Below are 23,668 nucleotides of genomic sequence, written 5' to 3'. Positions count from 1 at the left end.
TTCCTCTGTTTGTACCAGCATGCCTGTTAGTTGTTAGTAGAGTGAAGCGGCTGCATTATCTAGATACATTATTGATGTATACGGCACTTTGACTAACACACACACACACACACACACACACACACACACACACACACACACACACACACACACACACACACACACACACAGGTTCCATCCACTCTCACATAATAAAAACATACATACTCTCAATACTCTAAAATCAAACACATTGTTGTGCACCTACACATGCACACACACTCATAAAAAGCATATGCTTGGATTTGTTTTTGAGATGTGTATATGCAGAGGAGAAAAGGAAAACACTTGCAAACTGGTTCTTCATGGGTGAAAGAGCACAGCTGATTTTCTCCAGGTCTTGCATAAAAAAGATGGAAAAGTCATTCTCAGAAAATGCAGGGAACTGAAATGGGCAAGCCCAGTCCCAACTACGTACTGCACTGATAGTTTTGTGAGCTTGCTTAATATCCTGTAGTTCTTTTGGGAGAAGCTGAAAACCCAGATGAGTGAAATCTTTAAAAATAACTATAGAGGAAAGAATAAAGACATATTCTGGAGAGCAGGATGAGACAAAAGCAAAGAGTGAGATGAGTGAGGCAGAGGAAAAAAGAGAATTTGTGTGGAGGGGAGGTGGTTGGTGGAGGGGGACAGAAAAGTTCCCAGCATTTCTTTTCCCAGGGCTTTGTAAGGGCCTCATTAAATATGGATGGTGTTTGGAGCAAAGCTGGGGCAACTGGGACTTGACAAACAGCACAAGCAGGCCCATCCTGCTGTGAGCAAGCCATGCTGTCTTTTTCACCTCGTCTGTCCCTCCATTTCTACGAACACCTCACATTTCTCTCTTCTCTCCTTTTGGTACGTGTTTTAATCCCCATCCCATAATTGTTCCAGCCTGTCTTTTTGTTATTATCTGAGTCTGTTGACCAAACTCTCTAATGGTAAAGTGTCTGTGTCATTCACTTCTTTCCGACAAAGTCTCTCTCTCTCCCTTTCCTCTAATGGTTTTGCCTTCCTACTCTGCACTCTGTTCTTCTTCTCTTGCTCTTCTCTTAGCCAGTTGTTTCTCTCCGTGTTTCGTCTGCCTCCATGTAATGATTCCAAAATTATGTAATTCAAGGTGCAATCTATCTTTCTGTCTGTCTGTTTATCTGCATTAATGTTCTATCTCTTGCATGCTTGTCATCAGGAAATGAAGAAACGTCGCCTCGCTCCTCCGCAGCCAAGCAATGGATGGAGAGAGTACAGAGAAGGACTATAACTGGCGCCTTGATGGAGCCCTGAAATACAGGGCAGAGAGCAGGTGTGTGTCAGCCTGTCTGTCTCAGACTGTTTGTACACGAAACGAACAGCGACAAGTTTAGAGGATTATGGGAGAGGGTGGGATTGAGACAGTGAGAGGGAAGTGAGTCATGAACCAGTGATAAACTCTGTCTGTGTTATAATTTAAGCCAGTCTGTTACCCCAACAGAGATGTAAGGTTGAGAGGAAGATCAGTCTAATCTGGCTCAGCAGGAGTGACGCACATACTCCTTGCAACACCCTGCAGACATACTCAGTAATCCCATTTGCCTGTCCTGTGTGTCTGTCTTTTGTGTATTTAGGACATATGCAAAAGATGTATGTCAAGTTGTTTCAAGCATAATTGCATACTCAGCCCACATGAGAAATGTATTTATGTACTACTAATAACATTGATGTTCATTCTTTGTTCATACTTAACCCAAACAACATCACAGTTCAGTACTACCTAGTATCTTTGGGATGTTTTGCTCTCCACATAAAGAGTAACATTTTTTACTGTTGCCATCACTGGTTTCAGAGTGTTAGTTTTTAGTGTAGCCATTTTGTCTACTTTGTGACTGTTATATAAAACGCACAACAATTGAAAGGTAAACATAGAAAGAAATGGTGGTCTGGCTCATCAGCCAAATGTAAATCCAATCAATACAGTATAATGAAATACTGACAAGCTGAAAGGTCAACGTCATACTACTAATTTCTTGCTAAAAAGGCTTTGAGAAAGCAGCAGAATTTTAAAAAGTTAATTAGGCATCATGTTAGTTGGAAAATCCCTTAGCCAGGCTTTCATTGAAAATTTACATTTTATTACATTGCAGGCTATGTTAGAATAATGTGAGAATGTCTGGAGATAGAAAGCATAAGTACCACAGCAGTCTATATTCTTTGATATCTGAATAAGAAATTGTACTTATTTACAGATTACAGATTTTTTGATCAAACTTTAGTAAAACCAAATGGCATCTTCTCATAATTACTATGCATGGTATTGTTGAAAACTAATTTTAGTGAATCGACAAAATATACGCTGCAAGTGGGTGATGTGTTCCAGAGACATTATGTTTGTTGTCACATCCTTGCAACATCTGTCATCTATCTCAATCCCAGCTTTGATGCTGATGTTAAAATTCACCCATTAATTGGTATAAGACAAAAATTGATTAAAAAAATGTTTTTTTTATTACTGTCTATATTTTTTCAATAATTTCTACATTTACTCTCACCTATAATGAGAAATGAGGGGCAAAAAGACTCTGACAACTTAATGAAAAAGGAACGATCTCCATGTCAAAGTTATCAACCATTAAAGGATAATTTGTAATTTGAACCTCAAAGACCATATGCAGTGTTTGATAAGAAGGGCATCCATGAAGACTGTAGTTAGATCTATTAGGAGGCAACCTGAACTGTTCTTCATAGTGTGCGCCTCGCACATCATAGTAAGGTCATGAATTGTCACTAGATGATATCATGATTTGAACCTTGAGGTCAGCTGCCTGTGACCAACATCACCAAACTCTTATATTATTGTCTCATCACATGGATCAAGATTGTGCAAATAAGTAATGCAAAGATGTTTCCCCACTGAAACCATGGTGGCATTTGCTAAAATCAAAAATCTAAATTAAATCCAGGTAAATGTTTTGTTCCGACAATCCTGCCTCTAACTTGTTTTATTCAATAAGAATGCCTAATCTTTTGACATTATGAAGCTGTAATCACCATTTAACAAAATAGAAGAATAATTCATAGCCTTCATAACCCCCACATGAAAGAATCATCGTCTGAAAAGTGGGATGCTTTAAAGAAGTGAAATGTTATTGACATTTCCTTTGTGTAACATACAATATATAGTATTATATACTTTAGTTTCTTAGTCTTAGTGCAGTCAAATCACAGCATTGAGTTACACCATTATATATCTTCTTCTACAACTGGAAGAGTGTTACACTGCTTGGCCTCTTCTAGGAGCTAATAGCAGAGTGCTAGAAAAGTAGATCTGGCTGATTTTCTCCCATTTGATAATTGTAAAACAGTTTAACTTACCTTTGCTTGTGAAGCCCCAGAACACATATTAGTTGTTCACCAATACTGTTTTTATAACTGCAGAGGGGATCTGAATATGTATGTTGTTTATTTCTGTTGAGGGTACAGTGGAAGTATGTGCTATTGGGTTTGTCTACCTTCTCTCTTTATAACAATTGAAAGAGAAAGAAAGCTTATGCTTCTGACACACTGTCAAAGTCTTTTATTGTTGGGCTCTTTTAGGGGTTTTCTCATTGATTTGGTGAGTGGTATTGATGATCTCATGGCAAAGTTGGGTCATAAGTATTTGTGAGTGGTGTGTATAAGTCTGTCTGTTTGATTGTGTGCCTTTGTATGTATGGGTGTAGCGGTTAATGGTTTGTCTACTTTTTGGCTACATAACTCCGGTAATCTAATGAGCAGTTTGCAGATGAGTGCGATCATGTCATGTTCAAAGCCTGGACCTCAGAGTCAATGGTGCTCTCCTGGAAAAAGCCTGAATCGATCGTTATGTGTGGAAATAAGTTGCTCCCTCAGTGATAGACATCAAACTTTTCTGGGTCCCGCCATTGAGTAATTTTAGTGTGTTAAATATGTAGTTTGGTGTCATTTATGACGCTTCAAGTACTTTGTCTGGTGAAGGAGTCTCAAAAAGGAAACCCCTTCATTTCCCAGTCTTTGTAAAATTCCAATCCTATATACACAGGACTGTCTCAGAATATTAGAATATTGTGATAAAGTTCTTTATCTTCTATAATGCAATTACAAAAACATTAGAATAATATTAGAATATCATGAAAAAGTAATTTTCGTTTTTTTAATGACATTACAGAAGATAAAGAACTTTATCAAAATATTCTAATTTTCTGAGACAGTCCTGCACATATAACCACAGTCAAGCTATAAACAAAATATTCATCATGCAAAGACAAAGGGCGGAAACTGCTTTACCTTCCTGGGTATATACAGCATAGATGTTCCAAGATGGCCAATAGAACAGCTGCTTCTCCATGGAAGCAGTCAGTTGAAGGGGGTCCAGCTCCAAATCCATTGGAACTGGATGTCCATCATGAAGGAGGCCTCATGATTGACCCAAGTCAGACTATTGGAACTAAATATTTTGTCTGGTCAAGGAATGCCCTGGGGTTCCCCTGGAAGGGCTAGAGTGTGGGGCTGGACATATATTGGTAGACTTATTCATTCTGCTGCCATTACCCAGCCCCAGATAAGCTGATGAAAATGGATGAATAAATAATTTAGAATGTGGGTACGTCAAGCACTTAGGGATTTGGCCGCCATATTTTGAGGTTCCATTGCTTAGGCCATGCTTTTATTTTGCCATCAGAATGTTTTCCATTGTTTTGGTTTTTTTTTTCCTGATCAATGGGGTGGCCCACTAAAATTGCTATATCCATAAAAGTTAAAAAAAAACAAAAACCTTAATCTAATAATTAAACTCATTCACATGAAATGATGTAGCCTGCTCCTAAACATTTAACATACAACTCCACAAAATACCTTAACCGATAGAAACTATGACTCGACGCACTACACTAAACACTTTGCTTGAGTGGGTCGGCTTTTAGTGTACTTTATCTTTACAGTCAATCAACGCTACAGAGGATGGCAAATGTGTAAAATTATCATAGGAGGGCTGAATGTATATTAGTCAACTTTATTGGGTTTTGGTATTTTTAATGTATCTACTTTATCTAATGCAATGTATGCTAACAGAAAATTAGGTTGTCATTCTAAAAAATACAGAATGTGTACAGGATTCAGGATCTATTTATATGTGTATGTAAACAACTATATATTTTCCCTTTCAAGGTCGCCATATTGAAATATTATATTTTACTCCAAGTCTAAGAACATCCCCAGATTGTACCATTCTACAACTGAGAAATGAGATGCTCAATGCAAAGCAAAAAGGAAGACAAATGATAAATGACAGAAAGTGAATTAAGGACCCGATGGGATGAAAAGAAAGGAGAGAGAGAGCTGTGTGGGATTCGCAGACAGATGGACAGATAATGTGCTTATGACGAAAGATCCCACAGGACATATTGCTGGCTGTGTGGCCCAGCACTTTCATCACAAAGCTTTGCAGCTGCTACCACGTTCTTATTTCCTTTCTTTTTTTCTATGCCTTGTCACATTATACTCTACCAGATGCATTGTATATTTCTACCTCTTTTCCATTTTTTTCATGCGCAACTCCTCTTTTCCAGTCTCTACTCATCTTCCTGTTTCCTCTAATCGATCATTCTAATGCCTATTATCAGCATTATTAGGGGGAGATTCCTTCCTGCTGCTCATAGACAGACACCACTGCCTACTGAGAACATTTACTCATTCATTCATCCATCTATAATCCATTTCTTAGTTTTTGGTTCAAAATCTCTCTTTTTCTCTATCTAACCTTATGAGGAAGTAGATAGTCAGTGTTCACTTAACTAGTCCTTTTACCACAGACTTTACTAGTCTGTGGTAAAAGGACTGTTGAGTGACAGTGAATCACCACATTTGATGCAGTCTTGTCAGTTGTTTGGTGGTGTGGCTTTATGTAGTAGTCCAGCAAGAGATTTCCTAAAGCACTTACACTGGGCACATGAGCATCAAAACTGAACCACTGAGCAACTGAAGATTTTGACTTGGCTATCCACATGTTGTAAATGTAAAGTGTGGTTCATTAGGGCAAGTGCAGGTGCAACACTTACTTGGGAAATAAAACAGGCACCCGGATGCAGTGAGAAAAGTGCAATGCTTTGAAAATGTTCTACTGGGATTACTCCGGTCCTGTCACTCATGTGGAAGGAACTTTTAGAAGTACTACCCATCTCAAGATGAAAGCAGACCAAACACACCTCTTCCTGTAAACAGTATGAATGAATGTGATTCAGCTGTATCATCTCTCCTGCCACACTCAAAAATGCTTAGGAGAACATTGGGGTACATTGTGTCACGTTGTTATCTTGGCTTTCAAATATCCCAAATGTCGGTCCCACTCAGAATCTGTGGGATGTACTCGAAAAACAAATCAAATTCATGGTAGCTCCACGTCACAATTTGCAGGTCTTAATGCCAAATACAACAGTACTGCCTCGGATGTCAATGATTGATGGGTCATGGCAGTTTTGTTTTGAAAAGGAGGTGCTGCCCAAGATTAAGCAGGTTGTCACAATGCTATGTGTATACTGTCCTGCAGCATGATGTTCTTATTAGAGCTCCAGACAGATGTGGTTATGTGACAAAATATGTACAGATTGAGTAGAAAGGAGTGCCCTGAATTGTTTAAAGTCCCATTACTCTGCTCATTTTGTGTTCTTTTCTTTATAATGCCAGTTGTTTTACAATCACCGTGAACATAGTTGCTGTGGATAACCTAGTCTGTTTGTGTCTGATGGTGCAGTGATTAGCACTCACACCTCACTGCAAGAGGGTCCCATTTCCAACTGGGGGCCTTTCTGTGTGGCTTTTCATGCTTTCCCATTGTCTGCGTGGGTTTCCTCCAGGGTTTCCTCCCAAAGACCAAAAAGATCTTCTTCTTCTCATTTTGGCTTTTCCCTTTAGGGGCTGCCATGGCAAATCAACCTTCTCCATCTAACCCTATTCTCTGTATCGTCCTCTCTCACTCCAACCAACTTCATATCCTCTCACTACGTCCATAAATCTTCTCTTTTGTCTTCCTCGAGACCTCCTGCCTGGCAGCTCCACTTCCAGCATCTGTCTACCAATTTATTAACTATCCCTCCTCTGTACATGACCAAACCTTCTTAGTCTGGCTTCTCTGACTTCCGCTCCAAAACACTTAACATGTGCAAAGACTAAAAAGATGTAGTAGGTTAATTTAACAGTAAATTGCCAAGATGTGTGAATGGGGGTGTCAATGGTTGTTTGTGTCTACAGGACTGTCTCAGAAAACTAGAATATTGTGATAAAGGTCTTTATCTTCTGTAATGAAATTAAAAAAACAAAAATTGCTTTTTCATGATATTCTAATATTTTGAGATAGGATTTTTGAGTTTTCTTAAGATGTAAGCCATAATCGGCAATATTAAAATAATAAAAGGTTTGCAATGTTTCAGTCTATTTTTAATGAATCCAGAATGTATAACATTTTTGTTTTTGTAATTGCATTACAGAAGATAAAGAACTTTATCATAATATTCTAATTTTCTGAGACAGTCCTGTATATGTGGCTCTGTGCTCGACCTGGTGACCAGTCCAGAGTGCACCATGTCTCCCGTAACATGACGGTCGGAACAGGCTCCACTGCCCCTATGACCCTGAGTGCAGGATAAGCGGTAGAAGATGGATGGATGGATTAATGAATTAATGAATAATGAATGCATGAGTACAGTTGTATATCTTGTGTAACATACATGGGTAAAATAAGATGGGAAATCAGCACATAAATACAGCACTTTCCCTTTTGGAGTCATATGAGAGTTGCAGGACAGTCAGTATCCTTGTAAGTCCTCAAAGAGCTTGTGAGAATTTTTAATCTGATATGTTATTACCTAAAATATTCCAGGGTTTGAGACCTCAAGGAACTATTAACTCAAAAGTTACATCAGCCCGAGCAAACCCCAAAGGCACCATGGCCATTATGTATCTGTGGAGGTTCTCAGTCATCCAGGTCATGGTAAATTCTTGTCGAAATCTTCTTTTTGTGGTCATTAGAACTGAAGAAGCCTCTTGCATGGGGGGTGAAACATCTTCAAGTGAAGAAATTCAAGGCAAGTTGCCTCCAGAAGATTTCAACAATAATTCATGTCCATTACATTCAGCTACAACCACCATGGTTTGAAGCAATCATTTCTGATGACACTGTGACTCATCGCAAATACAACAGGGAATCATTTAAATGAGACCTCACTGCAGTAGGAAATTAGGACTATCGATTTTGATTTGTGTGGATGCTTGAATGCAACATGCAGGCATTTGGCTCATAACCTTTGCTAAGAGCCCATTAGGCAACATGGAAAAACAAGGGGCATAATAGTTACCCTCAGTCTGTGTTTAATACCCAGAAATCTCTCTGCAACTCCAATAGATGTATGCTTTTCCTGTTCACTTATCTAAGATTGGATTTCGAAGAATCTTCAGGTGGATAGGATTAACTTTGAAGGTCCCATTATTATTGCAAAGTATTGTTTTCCTTAGTTGGATTAGTGCACCATATGTTCATTGTTATGGCAAGGTATACCACTCACATTTTACATAACCAATTGTGTCCCCTGATGTAGCTTAAACGTTTGACATGGCTGAATGTACATCCTAATATAATCTCTTAATCTGAATCTTCAAGATATTTAACAGATTTTTGAGCTATCTGATAAATTAAAGTTTTCAATTCCTTTCATATTTACCCTGATAGGTAAATGGAGTCACAGGATAGGAGTCGCTCCCCGTCCCGCAGGACCAGTAGGGTTGAGCAAGTGGTTGGGCGATGGCTGAGACGATCCAGAGATTTGGGGAGCAGATCTCACTCTCTCAGCAGGTAAACCTCTGTGGTTCTGTCCCTTTAAGTTGCATTCAAACATTTTTACAAATTACAATAACATACGACAGGATTTGTTAATATGAAAATAGAATGTTTGTGGAATGTTAGCAATTTTTTTCCATAGATTTGTTCATTTCTTTACCAATTTAGACAAATATTGAGTTGATCACATTGATACTATAAAGTGAATGGTCAAAATACTTTTGATTTATTCATCTTTTTTTTTTTTTTTCAACATCTGAACACCTACAGAGAAAGAGTTGCAGTTGATGGGAAGACCTCAGAGTCCAGTGGCTCAGATTCTAGGAATTACCCTTTCCGCTTCAATGTTCAAATTCCACGAGACCCAAGTATCAACTCTCATGGCCTCATTCTGTCCTCTCAGATACCCATCCTGGTGCAAGAAGTTACTCCAGGTATGTTAAGACGTATAAGATGATAACAAGAGGAAAATATTTTCAGTATTTGTAAAAAAAATATATTTTCGTATTGAAAAGCAAGACGGTCTGTTAAGGCACACTCTTGGCTTACCAACAAGACAAAATTAGCAGAAAATGTGATCGCTGAGAACAATAGCATGATCAGTTCCTTCAGTTCAAAGAACATTACTTTCAGCTTATTTCATCATTGATGATTAATTTTATGTCTACTCTAATTCATCTGAGTGTTGAAAACTTTTCGAAATTACTTAAAAAAAAAATGATAAGGACTCTATCTCAGTTCCAACATTCAAAATAGTCTTCCTTTCCAAATTATATCTTACAGCATTCATCTTTTTGTCTGACGATGTGCTCCTCCTGTCCCAAACAGCTAAAATTTAAATCAGCTTAAAAGCTATCCTATATTATATATAAGTATAATATTTTCAAGAAATAAATCCATCACATTTTATTCTCACTTGGAAGAACTGCTTCATGTCTCGTTCTGCCTGTTCTTTCCTGAGCAACTAGAAAGAGCAAGAAATTGAGGATGGAACTTTACCAGATCACCTCAAGCCTTTGGCTGGTGTGTAGAACAAAAAAATGTGCCTCCAAGGGATGCCGATATGCTCATTATGCTTACATGCACACAGAATCACACAATCGAAAGTAAACTTAGCCTGTGACATTGATAGTGTGTGTCTGCGCCATGTCTGTATCGGGTTTTTTTGTAGCGTTGTGTTGATTTGCAAACGCCAAGTCAATGACTTCCACAGATCTAATAGGGGGGAATTGTGATGTGAGCCCTGGCCAATACTGCGAATAGGAACACCTAACAAGTTTTATACATTTTTCAAAAACATTTGTCCTGCTACCACTAAAGTTGAAACGTACCTGATTTCAGGAATACTAAAATGCTTGAATGGTACATTTGTTTAAAAAACAATGAGTAAATATCATTACTAAAGGTTTTTGTTAAAGATGAACATTTGTTTGCTTTACTTCTTACTGTATTTGGTTAGCAGTATCTAGTGCATTGCATTTGACTCTTGGCAATTAACTGTATTATATATATTTGACTATCCTGATTAGTAAACGGCCAGTTGTGGTTTTGGAAAATGTGAACATCTCCTGAAAATCATAAATATTCTGAGAGTACAGACTAATCCACAATCCCTACTTTGTATAAATGTGAAGATAGAGCCATCCTGACATGAAATAAAATAGCACAGTATAATCTGTATCTCCCATAATGTGTAGCAATGCAGAACAAGTAAGTGGATTGCCAACATTCACCACCACAATGAAATACAGATGTTCAAGATGTTGGGAAATCAGAATTCTATTTTCTATACATATACAAGTGAAGTCTAATCTAATCCACTCACTAATACCCCTCAGTTTTCTGGTCTGATTTGAGTTTGCTCTTTCATACCATGACTGAATGGCTGAATTGCTCCATCCAAAGCAAACATATACACAGTATATACACATAAAGACTTCCATATCCCATGTCTACTTTGGCACAAAAGAGCCTAAATTCAGGTCTATCTCTTTGCATCTTTTGCGTGTTGTAAACGAAACATATTGCCTTTCATAATTGTTTTCTTGAGACTTGAAAAGATAAACCTGGACTCTGTAAATGCCACGTATATAAACATTGCAATAAATTCTTGCAATGTGCCAAAATACACATGTGAAAGTCTTGATTGTTTTGATTGATTGGCAATTCTAACGTCATGCTCAGATTGTGTCCGTGATTCTATTTTTTGACCACCTCTTCTATGAAGACATTACTTAAACCATGCAAGGAGCAGTTACTCCTATTATTTTGCAAGTGTATCAACAAAACAGTCTGCTAAATGAATACATTTCGTCTTGGGGAAAGAAGACTTTCAGCATAGAAATCAAATTTTAGACTCATAGCAGTGATTGGATGGGTACACAATCTGGTCACAAGCTCTTGAGAGCTTTGTGACAAATTGTGTATCACTAACATGAAAGGAGATCACAAGAATATTGAGATCCTGGAACCTGTCCATCATCAGCCCATTCTGAACTAAGTATGAGGACAAATTAAGGACCCTTGGGCATGACAACAGAAGGACTTTTTGTTTGTCCAGGTGGTCCTGCAGATGGCCGGCTTGTCCCTGGTGACCAGCTCGTGAAGATCAATAACGTTGCGGTCGATGACCTGACCCCAGAGCAGGCTGCTGAAATTATAAGGTCTAAATTTACAGCTGCACACACAGGCATAGATAATGTAAACAAGTGTATTGATACACACAAACATAAAAGTGATTAAAATTATTTTATTCCCTTCTCTTATTTTCAGGGAGTGTCAGGATTTGTTGACAATGACTGTCCTTAGAACAATGCTGGTGAGTTGACAAAAATAGACAGAATCACACACACGCACACACACACGCACAGAGACACACACATACACTTCTGTAATTGAAAGAAGGAATTATTTTGTCACTGATTTGCATCTAATTCAGCTTTTCTGTTTGTGTGTCTGTGTGCTTGCAACTGCATGTGTACAGGAATTGAAACACTTAGTTGAAGTTGGTGAGAGGAGAATAATAAATGGCTGAACCACATCCATCAAAGAGTAACCAATGTGAATTATAATTACTTGCTTTGCTGATGGAGGCAACTCTTGTATCTGAGTCATAGATGCTAGCTCCTGCAATTCATCATTTCAAACATTTAAGGAATTATTAGCACTTCACAGAAATTATTCATCACCACCATACCTGAAGCAAAGAAACCATCATGACTTTGGCAGTGAGGTATATTCTTATAGAAGCAAGTAACAATCATAATTAAAACTAAAATCCTAATTAATTCAGTTAAAGAATATTCACAGAAAAAAAATACTGTTTTCTCCCTGTTGTCCATCCAGGGCCTTCAGCCAAGTGTGCCTCCTGGTGCCTCATCAAAAGAGAGTTTATAGGAAAGAGACAAGATGTCTGCTCCAATTTACTACATAGCAAGGTTAACTGCAGTTAGCCATGTGAGTTATATTTTAAGTGGTATAGGAAGCTAGAGTTGAAAAAAAAACATCAAATAAGCAGTAACATTGCTTTGGTCCTGTCTCTACTCTTTTCTCACCTTATTCTATTACTTTTGCACATTTTTGTGTAACAGCTACCAATCAGCTTCTAACTTCACACAGGGGCTGGTAGTGTCTTGAATATGTAATTTTTTGAGTTATTATTTAGTCAATGCTTTCCTATCATCAGCATCTTAACAACAAAGATATAATTTCAGTATTAACATGAAAATATATGTTTTTGTAATGATAATAAACCTCCATGTTACCATTAAACACCATGACAAACCACTGTAAAGAATTCCAAAAATGTTCAAAATTTCAGTTACACCATGGAGTGCAATTCTAGGATCTCTCACATTCTCACATATCCTGTTGTGTGCTGTTTGGCAAACTGCTGAGTAAAGCTGACAGCCAGCCGCTTTATACTTCGTTGCTGTGTGTGTGTGTGTGTGTGTGTGTGTGTGTGTGTGTGTGTGTGTGTGTGTGTGTGTGTGTGTGTGTGTGTGTGTGTGTGTGTGTGTGTGTGTGTGTGTGTGTGTGTGTGTGTGTGTGTGTGTGTGTGTGTGTGTGTGTGTGTGTGTGCGCGCGCGTGTGTTTGTGCATCTGAGCTTGTGTGCATACATGTGTGTGTGTATGTGCTTCTGACTGGTAGCACTTGTTTTTTTTTCTACATTGATGCTCATAACAAGCTGTAGTTGCAGCTCTGATGAGCTTCATGCCTTCTCAAGCTTCATTTCAAGATTGGAGGACTTGGTAGATTTTCAGTGAGACATGCAATGCTTCATAGATCCAGTATTGGACTTTTTTAGAGTTTTGATGTCATTATCCTTCAATTTCCTCCCCCTTTTGGATATTATTAAGGTTGAGATAAAATGAAAATAACCTGAAGAAACTTGTCTTTTATAGCAATTATGAAAGTCAGTGTAAGATGGGGTTTGCATTGGAAGTATTGCAGCAGACATTTTCTGTGAACACAAATGCACATGAACACTTGCAGTGTCTATTACTCAAGCATAAGAAAAACTGTTGGGTTATTAGAGTTTGTGCTTTTCTGAAAAAAAAAAATACTGTATGAAGCTATATCCTTATTTCCGGTTCACTGACTTGTGATCCCTCCAGGGTCCGAAGTCATCATTCATCACACCAGAGAAGAGAGCCAAGCTCAAGTCCAACCCTGTAAAAGTTCACTTTGCTGAAGAGGTCGAAGTCAATGGACACGCTCAGGTGAGTGTTCAAACATCCAACATCATTGACTGTCCCTCCCTCATCTCACTCACTATTTATTAAGGTTAAGGTTAATAAGGTTGTCATTGTAATATTCACGGAGCCTTGTCCTTTTATTTTTATAGAAATCATGCAACTTTGTTCTTGAGCACAACTTTTAGCCGTCTTTTTTTTTTTTTTTTTTAATTTGCTGGAAGACGATAAAAACTCTTCATTCCAAACAGACTGCAGTAATTTCGGCACTCTTGTCTCATCCTTCAAAGCAAAAGTGTTACTAGTCCCTATTTACACACAAGTCACAGTCTGAGCTGGCAGACAGGTCAAATTTAACTCTTAGATCCCTTGAAAAACAGTTTGAATGCCGTTTCTCTGCAATATCCTGTTTTTAATCATTGTTCCCCTCAAAATTATTTTTTCAAATAGGGATATAAATAGATATTAACTGGAAAATTGTACTGTGATGTGTTTAATATAAATTGTTTTTTTCTGCTCTGGCTGTTTTTTTTTTTTTTTTTTTTTTTTTGGTATTTTTAGACAGACTAACATCTTGTTTCTCATACAGTAAGGAGTTCTTGTAACTTAATGCATTTTCTCTGTTCTGTCAGTCTGAGGGTGAATGAATGTAAATAAGAATAAGGAGTCCCTTAATGGTAGTGGGAAAACTACATGCGGTAACTCAAAACTTCTTAATGTCAGATCTGGGCAGGACCAGAATTTCCATCCTGTTGTGCACATAAAATTAGCTGATTGAGTCCAACCATAGAGGCTAGAGTGCCCATTACTGATGATGGAAAATGGAGATCAATATTTGCTCCCATCTTATTATTGACTGTGATTGCAGGACAATAAACGTCTGATTATAAAAAGAAAATTAGAGGAATGCAGGCAAGAGGAGGGGTAGAGTTGTCATGAACTCAAAGGAACAATTGAGAAATTCAAAATGAGAAGATGACACACTCACACACAGTCATGCATCGATGTTTCGTTATGTCACAGTGTCAACACAGCATCATCTTAAAAGAGAGTAGATGTGGCAGCAAAAAGACAGCTTCAACAAAACCTGTGCAGAATGACAGTGCGAAGAAGAGCTTATGATGCAAAACAAAGCCCTGTGGGTAGAGCTAGGATTGATGCATGGCCTCATCCCTTTCCATCTTTATATCAATATTTAGCACAAAATATAGTATTGTATGCTAAATATAAATTCTTGTTCTTTTGAAATTGCTTGCTGAATGTTTGAATACAACATAGTTTGAATAAAACTTTCATTCAACTCTCCATTTAACCTTTACCCATGTCTTACTTGCAGGGCAACTCACTGTTATTCCTGCCGAATGTTCTCAAAGTGTATCTGGAGAATGGACAGACTAAGGCCTTTAAATTTGACTCCAGCACCACAGTCAAGGTTTGGTTGGGCTCTTTGATGCCTTTTTTGAAAAGCATCCTCGTTTCCAATGTTTCTCAGACTTCATACATGACTTGCCAATTACCTGGAAACAACCCTATGATATTTAAGCATGTCATAATTAATGTTATCAATTTGAATTACTGAGAAAGAGTGGTAAATACCTTGGACATTTTTGGATGGTAATTGTTTTCTGTATCCTTAGTAAATACAAAGTGTTTTTTGTTGTTTTCTTTAAATGAGGCAAAAAATGCATCATTAATCCAATATATTGGATTATTAAATATAGGATTAATCGAAGATTAATTAATTAATCCTCCATTAAATTAATTTTAACAATATCAACAGAATATCACTTAATTTGATTTCCTCACTTCACTCCCAAACCAGCTCACCTGCCATAAAATAAGATCACATTTCCTTTGTGCAACAGGACATTGTGATGACACTGAAGGAAAAGCTTTCCCTTAGATGTATCGAGAATTTTTCCCTGGTGCTAGAGCAGCAGCCCAGTGTCACCAAACTTCTGCTGCTTCATGATGAGGAAAGGATACAGCAGGTAAGAAGTTTTACCGGTGATGATGAGAAGTTTTTGCCTGTATTTTTAAAAGATGACATTTGGATTTAGTTGGTAGCTTTCAAATGAAAATGAATATTTGAGTTGATACTAATATCTAGATGTTTACCTATTTAAAATAAAGCCAGAAAAAAACAGCAAAACCGTTGGTACAAGGAACAATGCTGAATTTTGATCTGGGTTTTTATATAGGGGGTTCATATTTTGTAATCGTGCAGGACCAGTCCAGGAAAAATATGTATGTTCATTAGCAACTTTGCACCATTTGATGAGGTGGGACTCATACAGTTGATATAGCCGATTAAGGCCAGGCCTGGAAAGAGCATGCAAGTACAGGTTTGTCTTTCAGATATGCTAGTCTGACGAATAATTTTTGATGTTCTTAAATATTAAAAAAGGAAGAAAAGATAATCTGCCAGCAAAGAATCAGCCAGCAGCCTCTCATTCCTAAGGGTATTAAAATATGGTGATTTGATTGGCTCACTCAAAGTCCAATCTCTAACCCTTGCTAATCTTTTCCTGTCTTGATGTGCTACCATGAAACTGTCCCAGAAGGGATGGCCAACTGTGTGTACGCTGCCCTTTGATCTTACAATTAAACTTGTCCTTTTTTACTTGCATCTCAGACCCAAAGTTAGTGTAATATTGTCTGGAATGTTATAAAAAATTAACAGGCTGTCTATTTGATTAATATGAAATTTCATCAGCATAGTGCATAGTGCTCCCTATTGATGCACCCAGTGTACATGATTTCTATGTGTGTATGTGTGTGTCCATCCATCCGTCTGTCGTTCCAGGTTGTTCAGAAGAAAGAGGTCCATGACTACAGATGTCTGTTCCGAGTGTGTTTTATCCCAAAAAACCTCCAAACTGTACTTCAAGAGGATCCCACTACTTTTGAGTACCTTTACCTACAGGTAAATAATTCAATCTTTTCCAACATGCCATGCATTCTAACAGCTTGATTACTAAAGGCTGTCATGCTTCAAATGTGTATATTTGTGTTTAAAATTAATCCAAAGAAAATGTGCAACTGTTTTGCGAACATATTAGGGTTACATGTATCAAATGAGCATGTAAAATTATTTGCCTATTTACTTTGTCTGTGTCGATGAATGTGAAGAAAGGCAGGATGTTTCCAAGATCCTTGGAGGAAAAAATGCTAACAGGATAAACAGGATAATTTAGCAAACACACTAAAGACTAATAAACCATTATCATGATTGTTTCTCTTAACATCCCTTTGAGGAAAAGTGCTAAGTAGCCCTGTTTAGAAATAGAAATAGTAAAGAGAGTAACAAAGATGGAAACAAAAAAGAAGATTCTAAATATACTATAAACAATACAGATGGATAATGTATAGATGCATTTCATGATATATTCCATAATGCGGAGCAACCATGCTGCTGATGCTGCCTTAGGCACTACACCAATAGTCTCTTAATGTAACACTGCTTTTAACAATAACAAACATTCCCAATGTATCTTTCATTCATTGTATATTTTCAGTCTAAGTAAAAGAGTGGAAGATATTTGTTTTTATTTTGCAGTATTTTATTTCAATACATTTTTCTTTTGCCTACAACCTCATATCAAGCCATACCCTCTTGATTCAGCCTCTTGTTCCTCTTGTGTTTCTTACTGCATTGACATTCTCACCCCATATACTTTCTTCACATGATGTATAGACTTATAGCATTTGATTTTAGTATGTCTTTATTCTATTCTATTCTGTATAGGATAATTAAATCAAATGTAAGACTTAATCAAATCTTTCAAATCTTGTGACTTTCACAAACCTGTTCCCGAAAAGATTCACATCTTTCACAGCCAAAGCAGCTTTCTTCTGATCCCTGGAATGTCCAGGCTACCTGTCAAAACATAATCTGATTGGAAGATGCTTTCAACACTAAGAAAGAGAAAAAGAAAAAAATGTTTTGTCTCTTTAGTTACTGCAGCTTGTCTGAATTGTCTGAATGCAAAGCAGCTAACAGGTAAACTGTCTGACTTTGAAATTCAGCTTTTTTTCAGCTAACCCCCCCAAATGTTTTTACATCTTTTATTTCATGTCCATTGAAAATTTTACTTAAATGAAAGCTTGTCACATAGAAAGGAAAAACACCATATAAAATAATAATCATGAATCATGACCTACTTACATATCTGCTCAGTGCTTACTGTCTTGACTCATTTAAACCAAACAGAAATGTTACACTTCCTGTGAAAATGTTTTTTTGTTCAGTAAAATTATTTACTTCACATTTTAACTAATTCTTGTGTCAGTAAAAATGGAAATGCTTTATCATATTAAAGTAGGTCAACATTAACCGTAAACTACAAAAGTAGTTTGTGACAACAAATAGGGCTAAAGAATACAAAATGAGATTGAGGGTAAAGGTGAGATAAAAAAATGCCTTCAAGATATCAATTACTTACAACTGGACTCGTGCCTCTATGCACAAGAAACTGTACAAACAATAAAACCTTAGTGTCAACGCAGTCAGTTGAGCTGGATACTAGATGCAGAGCAACTCACAGATAAGAAAAATAAAGGAATAAATGTACAATATCACAACACATTGGCTGTCTTCTGTGTCTTAATAACATTACATGATGCTGCATTGTGTCAACAGCCCACAACTGAGCAGCAGCTTTCACAGACACACCAGAGGCCTAGAGGAGTCTTTGAAAATTGAGCCTGTCAAAGATAAATATCCCTCCTTGTTAAAGGAAACAGTCTGCCGTCGCCAGGCTTCCCTGACCATGTTATAAGTTTGTTGTCTACAATAAAGATTATGACTAATTTATTAAGTGATTCATGTTTTGTAGTTATTGGTAAATTATAAGCACACTAATAGATTGACTCTGTGTTTGTGTGTGTATGTGTGTTTATGTGTGTGTGTGTGTTTTTGCATTTGTGTTAGGGGGTGAATGATGTGCTTCAGGAACGCTTTGCCGTAGAGATGAGATGTAACACCGCCCTACGACTCGCTGCTCTGCACATCCAAGAGAGGTTGGCAAGTTGCGGACAGTCACCAAAGACCAACCTGAAGATGATCACGTGAGAGATAAAACATGTTTACTGCCCATGAGTTAACAGAATTTTACATTATGTTTTATGATTTAATAATTGCCCAGACTTAATATTAACCGCATTTTAATTTCATTGACGTCAGATGAAGATATGCGTTGCATTAAAATGGCTCAATTTGCATTCATGACAAATGAATATTTTAAAACTATGAAATTTTGGTTTATTACTTTTAAAGAAGAAGTCATCATCACCTTGAAACTATTTTATAATAACAAACTAAGCTATATTTTTATGAAATATGGTATTGACTGGATGTCAAAATCAGCAGGGAGACTTTCTGTACTGTCTGTGAATTTATTTCTACAATAACCAATATTTTGTTCAAAATATAACTATTTTTTTATTGATGGGGACAGGTAAAAAAATTGTCAGTTAAAAATGCAGACTAACTATCCAGCATCTTCATACACTGATTTACTTGCAGTTACTCAGCAAAACAACCAATCGCACCTAATGTGTAAAAGTTAATTTACTAGAGGCCCAGTTGAAACTGCTTTGGTTTTGTAGACCAGATGGTCACTGATTCAGTCTTTGACCTGAATATCTGGTGTTGAACAAAGCTCCTATTCACCATATTGCTGCTCAATCATTGTTTGACTTCACTGTTATTATCTATATGTTGCTTCTATTAAAAGAATTTATTAAATTACACTGTAACATATACCATGACATGTGCTTCTCTTATAATCTGAAAAATACTGTTGGGAGTATTTACATTATTTTGTTTTTTTTTTTTTCATCTTAGTACAGTAAAATACAATGTAATAATGTGCAAGATGTGTTCTACTGAAAAATGTAAACAATAATTTTAGAATTAGTTTTAAATTAGTTTTAAGTACAAACACGCCATACCAACATGACATGTTTGCATGTGTTGCATTTTTCTGTGACCATTCTGTTTCTACTGGACTACTTGTTTTATTGTTATGATAACAGTAGCACCAACAGTAGTACTAGTAGTAGTTCTGGTACTCGTAGTTCTAGTAAAGATATGGTTCATGAAACAATCTGTGCCCCTTAAGAGATAGTTAAAGATGCCCTTCTGTGTTTACTCCAGGAAGACCTGGGGCATAGAGAATTTTGTATCTTCCACCCTGTTGAGAAACATGCGAGAGAAAGATCTGAGAAAAGCCATTGGCTACCACATGAAGAAGAGCCTCTCACAGCACGATCCCAAACAGAAGGGACTGACAGTCAATCAGGCACGCATTAACTACCTGGAGGAGCTCAGCGATCTTAAGTCATTTTGCGGGAAATCCTTCAGTGCCACCATGATGGTCAGGATGTTTGGCAAAACACTGTATGTAAATTCGCCTGTCTTGGTGTGGTATTCAAAATGTTTAATGTATCTTTCTCAATCATTTCTCATCATTTAGCTCCAAGACAGGGAGTCAATGGTGACCCTGCTGGTCGGGGCACGTTATGGGGTGAGTCAGGTGGTCAACCACAAACTGAGCATCCTCTCCACCCTCACAGAGTTCACCAGCATCACACGCATTGAGCTGCTTCCTGAATCTGACAAGGTCAGCCTGGTCAAAATATACCTGCAGGACATCAAGGTGAGACCAGGAATATACATCCAGACAATCAAAAGTTAGATTGAACATTTTAGCCCTCATCAGGAGCATCTGTGTACAAATCAGTATTACAAACACTGCTACAAAGGGGAGCTGTGCCATGTTTTGGCATGGTTTTGTTTTTTATACACTGTATCTAATTGAAATGTGTATGGATTTACTTGATCAGCAGTTTGGAGGACAGGAGATTTAGCCTCTCTGGTACGCCATTGTTTGTCAGCTGTTTACAAACTTCAGGGTCCAAATTACTATTGACTAATAGTTAATTTCTATATATTTTTACATGAAAAAAGAGTGATTTACAGTGCTCCAAATTTGTTTGACTTTTTTCTCAGCAATGTTGTGACAAATTTTCACAAGATTTCTTAAACATATCAGAAATTCTTCTGTATCATTTGATGTTTTTGTGTCTTCTGTCAAATACCAAGCCAATTACATTACTATTGGAGTCAGTGGCAGCCAAGGATATGTCTTGTCTAATAGCGGGGTACTGTCGAGTGTTTGTTGACCCCAACCTTCACATCTTTCCCTGGATTGATGCCTCCAAGAAACACAAAGTGTCTGCTGAGGAAGGTACAAAGAACTCACACATACACAGCCAACTATTAATACACAACTATAAGGTCATGCACCATTCTTAGTCTCAGGGTGATAAAGAAAGAGGACACTGAGATTACTTTTAACTGACTTTTAGATACGCATTTATGCTCATATCCACAGGTTACGTGTCACGGTGTGGCAGCGACTCTGACAGCTCCTCAGATCTAGACATGGAACCACCGTTAAAGTCTTGTGTTGAGAAGCCCTGCCCACGTCTCAGGTCATCATCAGACCCTGAGGGAAGGAAAAAAAAAGACAGAGAAAGAAGGAGAAACAGAGACAGCAACGCGAGTAAAGCGTGGTTGGAAAAAATGGAAAAGGAAGAAAATGATGCTATCGCAGATAAGAGACAGAATAAGAGCAAAGAGGGCAGGTACGAAAACACAGAGAAGATATTGGGGGCATATTCGAGTGGACAAATAGAGGTAAAAGGCATCGACAATGGTTCTGAGATAAAAGTGGTAAAGTTCAAGACTGAGAAAGAGAAACAAGATCGCAAGATAACAGGAGAAGAGAAAGTGCATGCAACTGAGGATCAGCCATCTGTGTCCGAAGCATCAGATTCATGTCATACTGACTCCCGTGTCATGACCAGTCCCTCCAGTGACTCTCTAGATGCCTTGGAGGAGGATGATTTGCTGTCATGTTCCTCCTCTTCCATCCATCCCAGTACTTCCTCACAAACCATCACTTACAGCCACTCCCTTCATCAGCTTCATCATTGTCCTCAAAGACAGTCTGAGTTCCACCTTCTTGCTCCTCCACGTGCTCACTCCCATCCCCTCATTCAACTCACCAGCCCTGAGAGTGACGAAGGAGGGAGCAGGAAATGCACAGACGGAGCAAATCCCCAAGGCCTCATACCCTTATCCACCTCTGTTGATCTTGACTTTTCCCAAAAATGTTCCAACAACCTCTATTGTGATAACAGCTCCCTTTGTTTTGCTGAGCTCTCTCGCTTTGTGGACTTCCTGCCAAGTCCACCAGAGGCCAGTGAGGAGGATGAAGATGAAGAAGAAGAACTGAGGAGAAGGAGGATGAAGCTACTGAAGGAAAACGAGGAGTCCACAAGGCAAACAAATGAAGACGGACAGCCAAGCGGGGAGGGTAGTTTTAAAGGACACCCGCTGTCCCCTCCTTTGTCTTCCCTGTCCTCCAACACTGACTTTGTGTTCAATTTTGACCAGAGTGACGCCCGCTGCTACTACAAACTTTGCTCCAACATCACCCCCGACAGTGCTCGTAGCCTCCTGAATTGTAATGAAGGAGTAGCAGGGGAGGTGGAGGGAGGTCTGCCTGCAGAAGTGGAGTTGATTCCCATCCTCCAGCCACCCCCTGGCTTTGGTGATAGCAGCTCTGATGAAGAGTTCTATGATGCCAGGGATCGCTTCACCTCGCCCGAAGACCCAACATCAGGGGCTATCCCACGAGGTGATTGTTCCTGTGGTCATCTTTGTTCCTAAGAATTTTGTGTTCGTCAAATCATTTAGCTACATATCTGATGCTGCCATCTAGTGGCTGATTTTACACATTTAAGCTGCTGCATCACACCATAGAGCAGTACACTTTCATTGCCAGGAAGAGGCAAAACAGACCACACCTTACACTATTATTGAACACAGACAGCGTTCTCCAGCTCTCACCGGAGTGGTTCGCAGCCGAGTGTGAGCCGGCCGTGATGAGGATCAGCACCTCCATATCTGGAACCATGGTCCTCATCCTAAAACGGGTGGAATGCCCGAAGAGGTCCTGCCCCAAGTGGGGGGAGTTCAAGTATCTTGGGGTCTTGTTCACGAGTGAGGGGAGGATGGAGTGGGATATCAACAGGCAGATCGGTGCAGCGTCACTCAGTATAGCAATAAAGTTAATTGATCAGAACAATTTAGATGCAATCGTCAAAGTCTCAAACACTAATACCAACATTTGTACAAAAGACCCACTCAATAGTGTACATCAATAGTATTGTGATCAATGCAGGCAAGCTCTACTTATGATTTAGTGTTTAGAAGCATTTTATCTAACCCTATACTGACATCCATTTAAATACTCAGAGAGTACTCTGAGGTGATGTAAAACTAATGTTTGACTTCAATCTTTAAAAATTACAGTCGAAATAAATTATGATAATCATAGAAATTGATGGTTTTTCAATTTGCAGTACAATATTGTGAACAATGAAATTGATGGTGGCCTAACATTTTCTTTCCATGTTTATTTTCAGTACAAATAAGATTCCATTATGCACTTTTTCTTTTTAAAGCATTGCTTTCGAGTTGAGTATTTTTTTACATGCTTCCATTAAATTGTTTTGAAAAACTAATCAAAATAGTTGCATTTTAATGCAACGGTTATTGTTTTAGGTTAATCATTGTACACTGATGTAAATCAGTTAAATCAGCATGGAAAAAAGCAGGAGCCTACTGAGCATCCTGTTTAAGATCCTCTCAGAAAACTCCAGGTATGCAGCTACATATAACAAAGACTGTGATCCTGTAGAGATCATAAAAACTCACTTAGCCCTGCTTACGTGCCTGTTTTTTTTTTAGGGTTATGCCTCCCTGCTCCCTACAAAGAAGATCAATTAAACACAAGCACTGCCGCATCCTTTCAGGGGTTGTGAAAACAATATTCTCCAAGGCCATTGTTTGCACTTTATAGCACTAAAATATATCACATTTATTTACCTCAGTGTTATTTTCTGGCAGACAATATAGACTGTGAGCAACTAAGAACACAGTTAATTGGTCATTGAATTGCATTGTGTTTCTTTTGGCAGTGCACTGAAAATGTATTATTTCGCAATGTAGAAAAAACATTTGCTTTGAACAGGACACCATCTTTTCATCCTGATGTTTTT

At 38.0% G+C, this 23,668-nt stretch overlaps 1 protein-coding gene across 4 annotated transcripts in view; it reads left to right on the top strand.

Annotated features, from left to right (window-relative positions):
* Positions 1-23,668, top strand: part of frmpd1a (FERM and PDZ domain containing 1a) — a 40,517-nt gene that overhangs the window by 11,299 nt on the left and 5,550 nt on the right. For 2 of the 4 annotated variants that reach the window (XM_086142735.1, XM_086142736.1), the window contains 14 exons: positions 1,208-1,321; positions 8,729-8,851; positions 9,107-9,270; positions 11,397-11,499; positions 11,609-11,654; positions 13,454-13,558; positions 14,868-14,963; positions 15,397-15,522; positions 16,338-16,457; positions 18,465-18,601; positions 19,692-19,911; positions 20,011-20,193; positions 20,640-20,784; positions 20,932-22,242. In XM_086142735.1, coding sequence (XP_085998861.1) covers positions 8,733-8,851; positions 9,107-9,270; positions 11,397-11,499; positions 11,609-11,654; positions 13,454-13,558; positions 14,868-14,963; positions 15,397-15,522; positions 16,338-16,457; positions 18,465-18,601; positions 19,692-19,911; positions 20,011-20,193; positions 20,640-20,784; positions 20,932-22,242 — 2,875 coding nt within the window. In that variant the 5' untranslated portion in view covers positions 1,208-1,321; positions 8,729-8,732. Of the gene's footprint in view, positions 1-1,207; positions 1,322-8,728; positions 8,852-9,106; positions 9,271-11,396; positions 11,500-11,608; positions 11,655-12,224; positions 12,293-13,453; positions 13,559-14,867; positions 14,964-15,396; positions 15,523-16,337; positions 16,458-18,464; positions 18,602-19,691; positions 19,912-20,010; positions 20,194-20,639; positions 20,785-20,931; positions 22,243-23,668 lie in introns of those variants that run through there. The other 2 variants (XM_086142737.1, XM_086142738.1) reach the window with 2 other exon arrangements.

This window comes from Fistularia commersonii, chromosome 35 (assembly GCF_037954325.1).
Source record: "Fistularia commersonii isolate RoL2024-O1a breed Wild chromosome 35, RoL_Fcom_v1.0, whole genome shotgun sequence".
Classification (NCBI taxonomy): domain Eukaryota; kingdom Metazoa; phylum Chordata; class Actinopteri; order Syngnathiformes; family Fistulariidae; genus Fistularia; species Fistularia commersonii.
The sequence above is the reverse complement of the archived record's forward strand: the minus strand, read 5'-3'. Positions and strand labels throughout refer to the sequence as shown.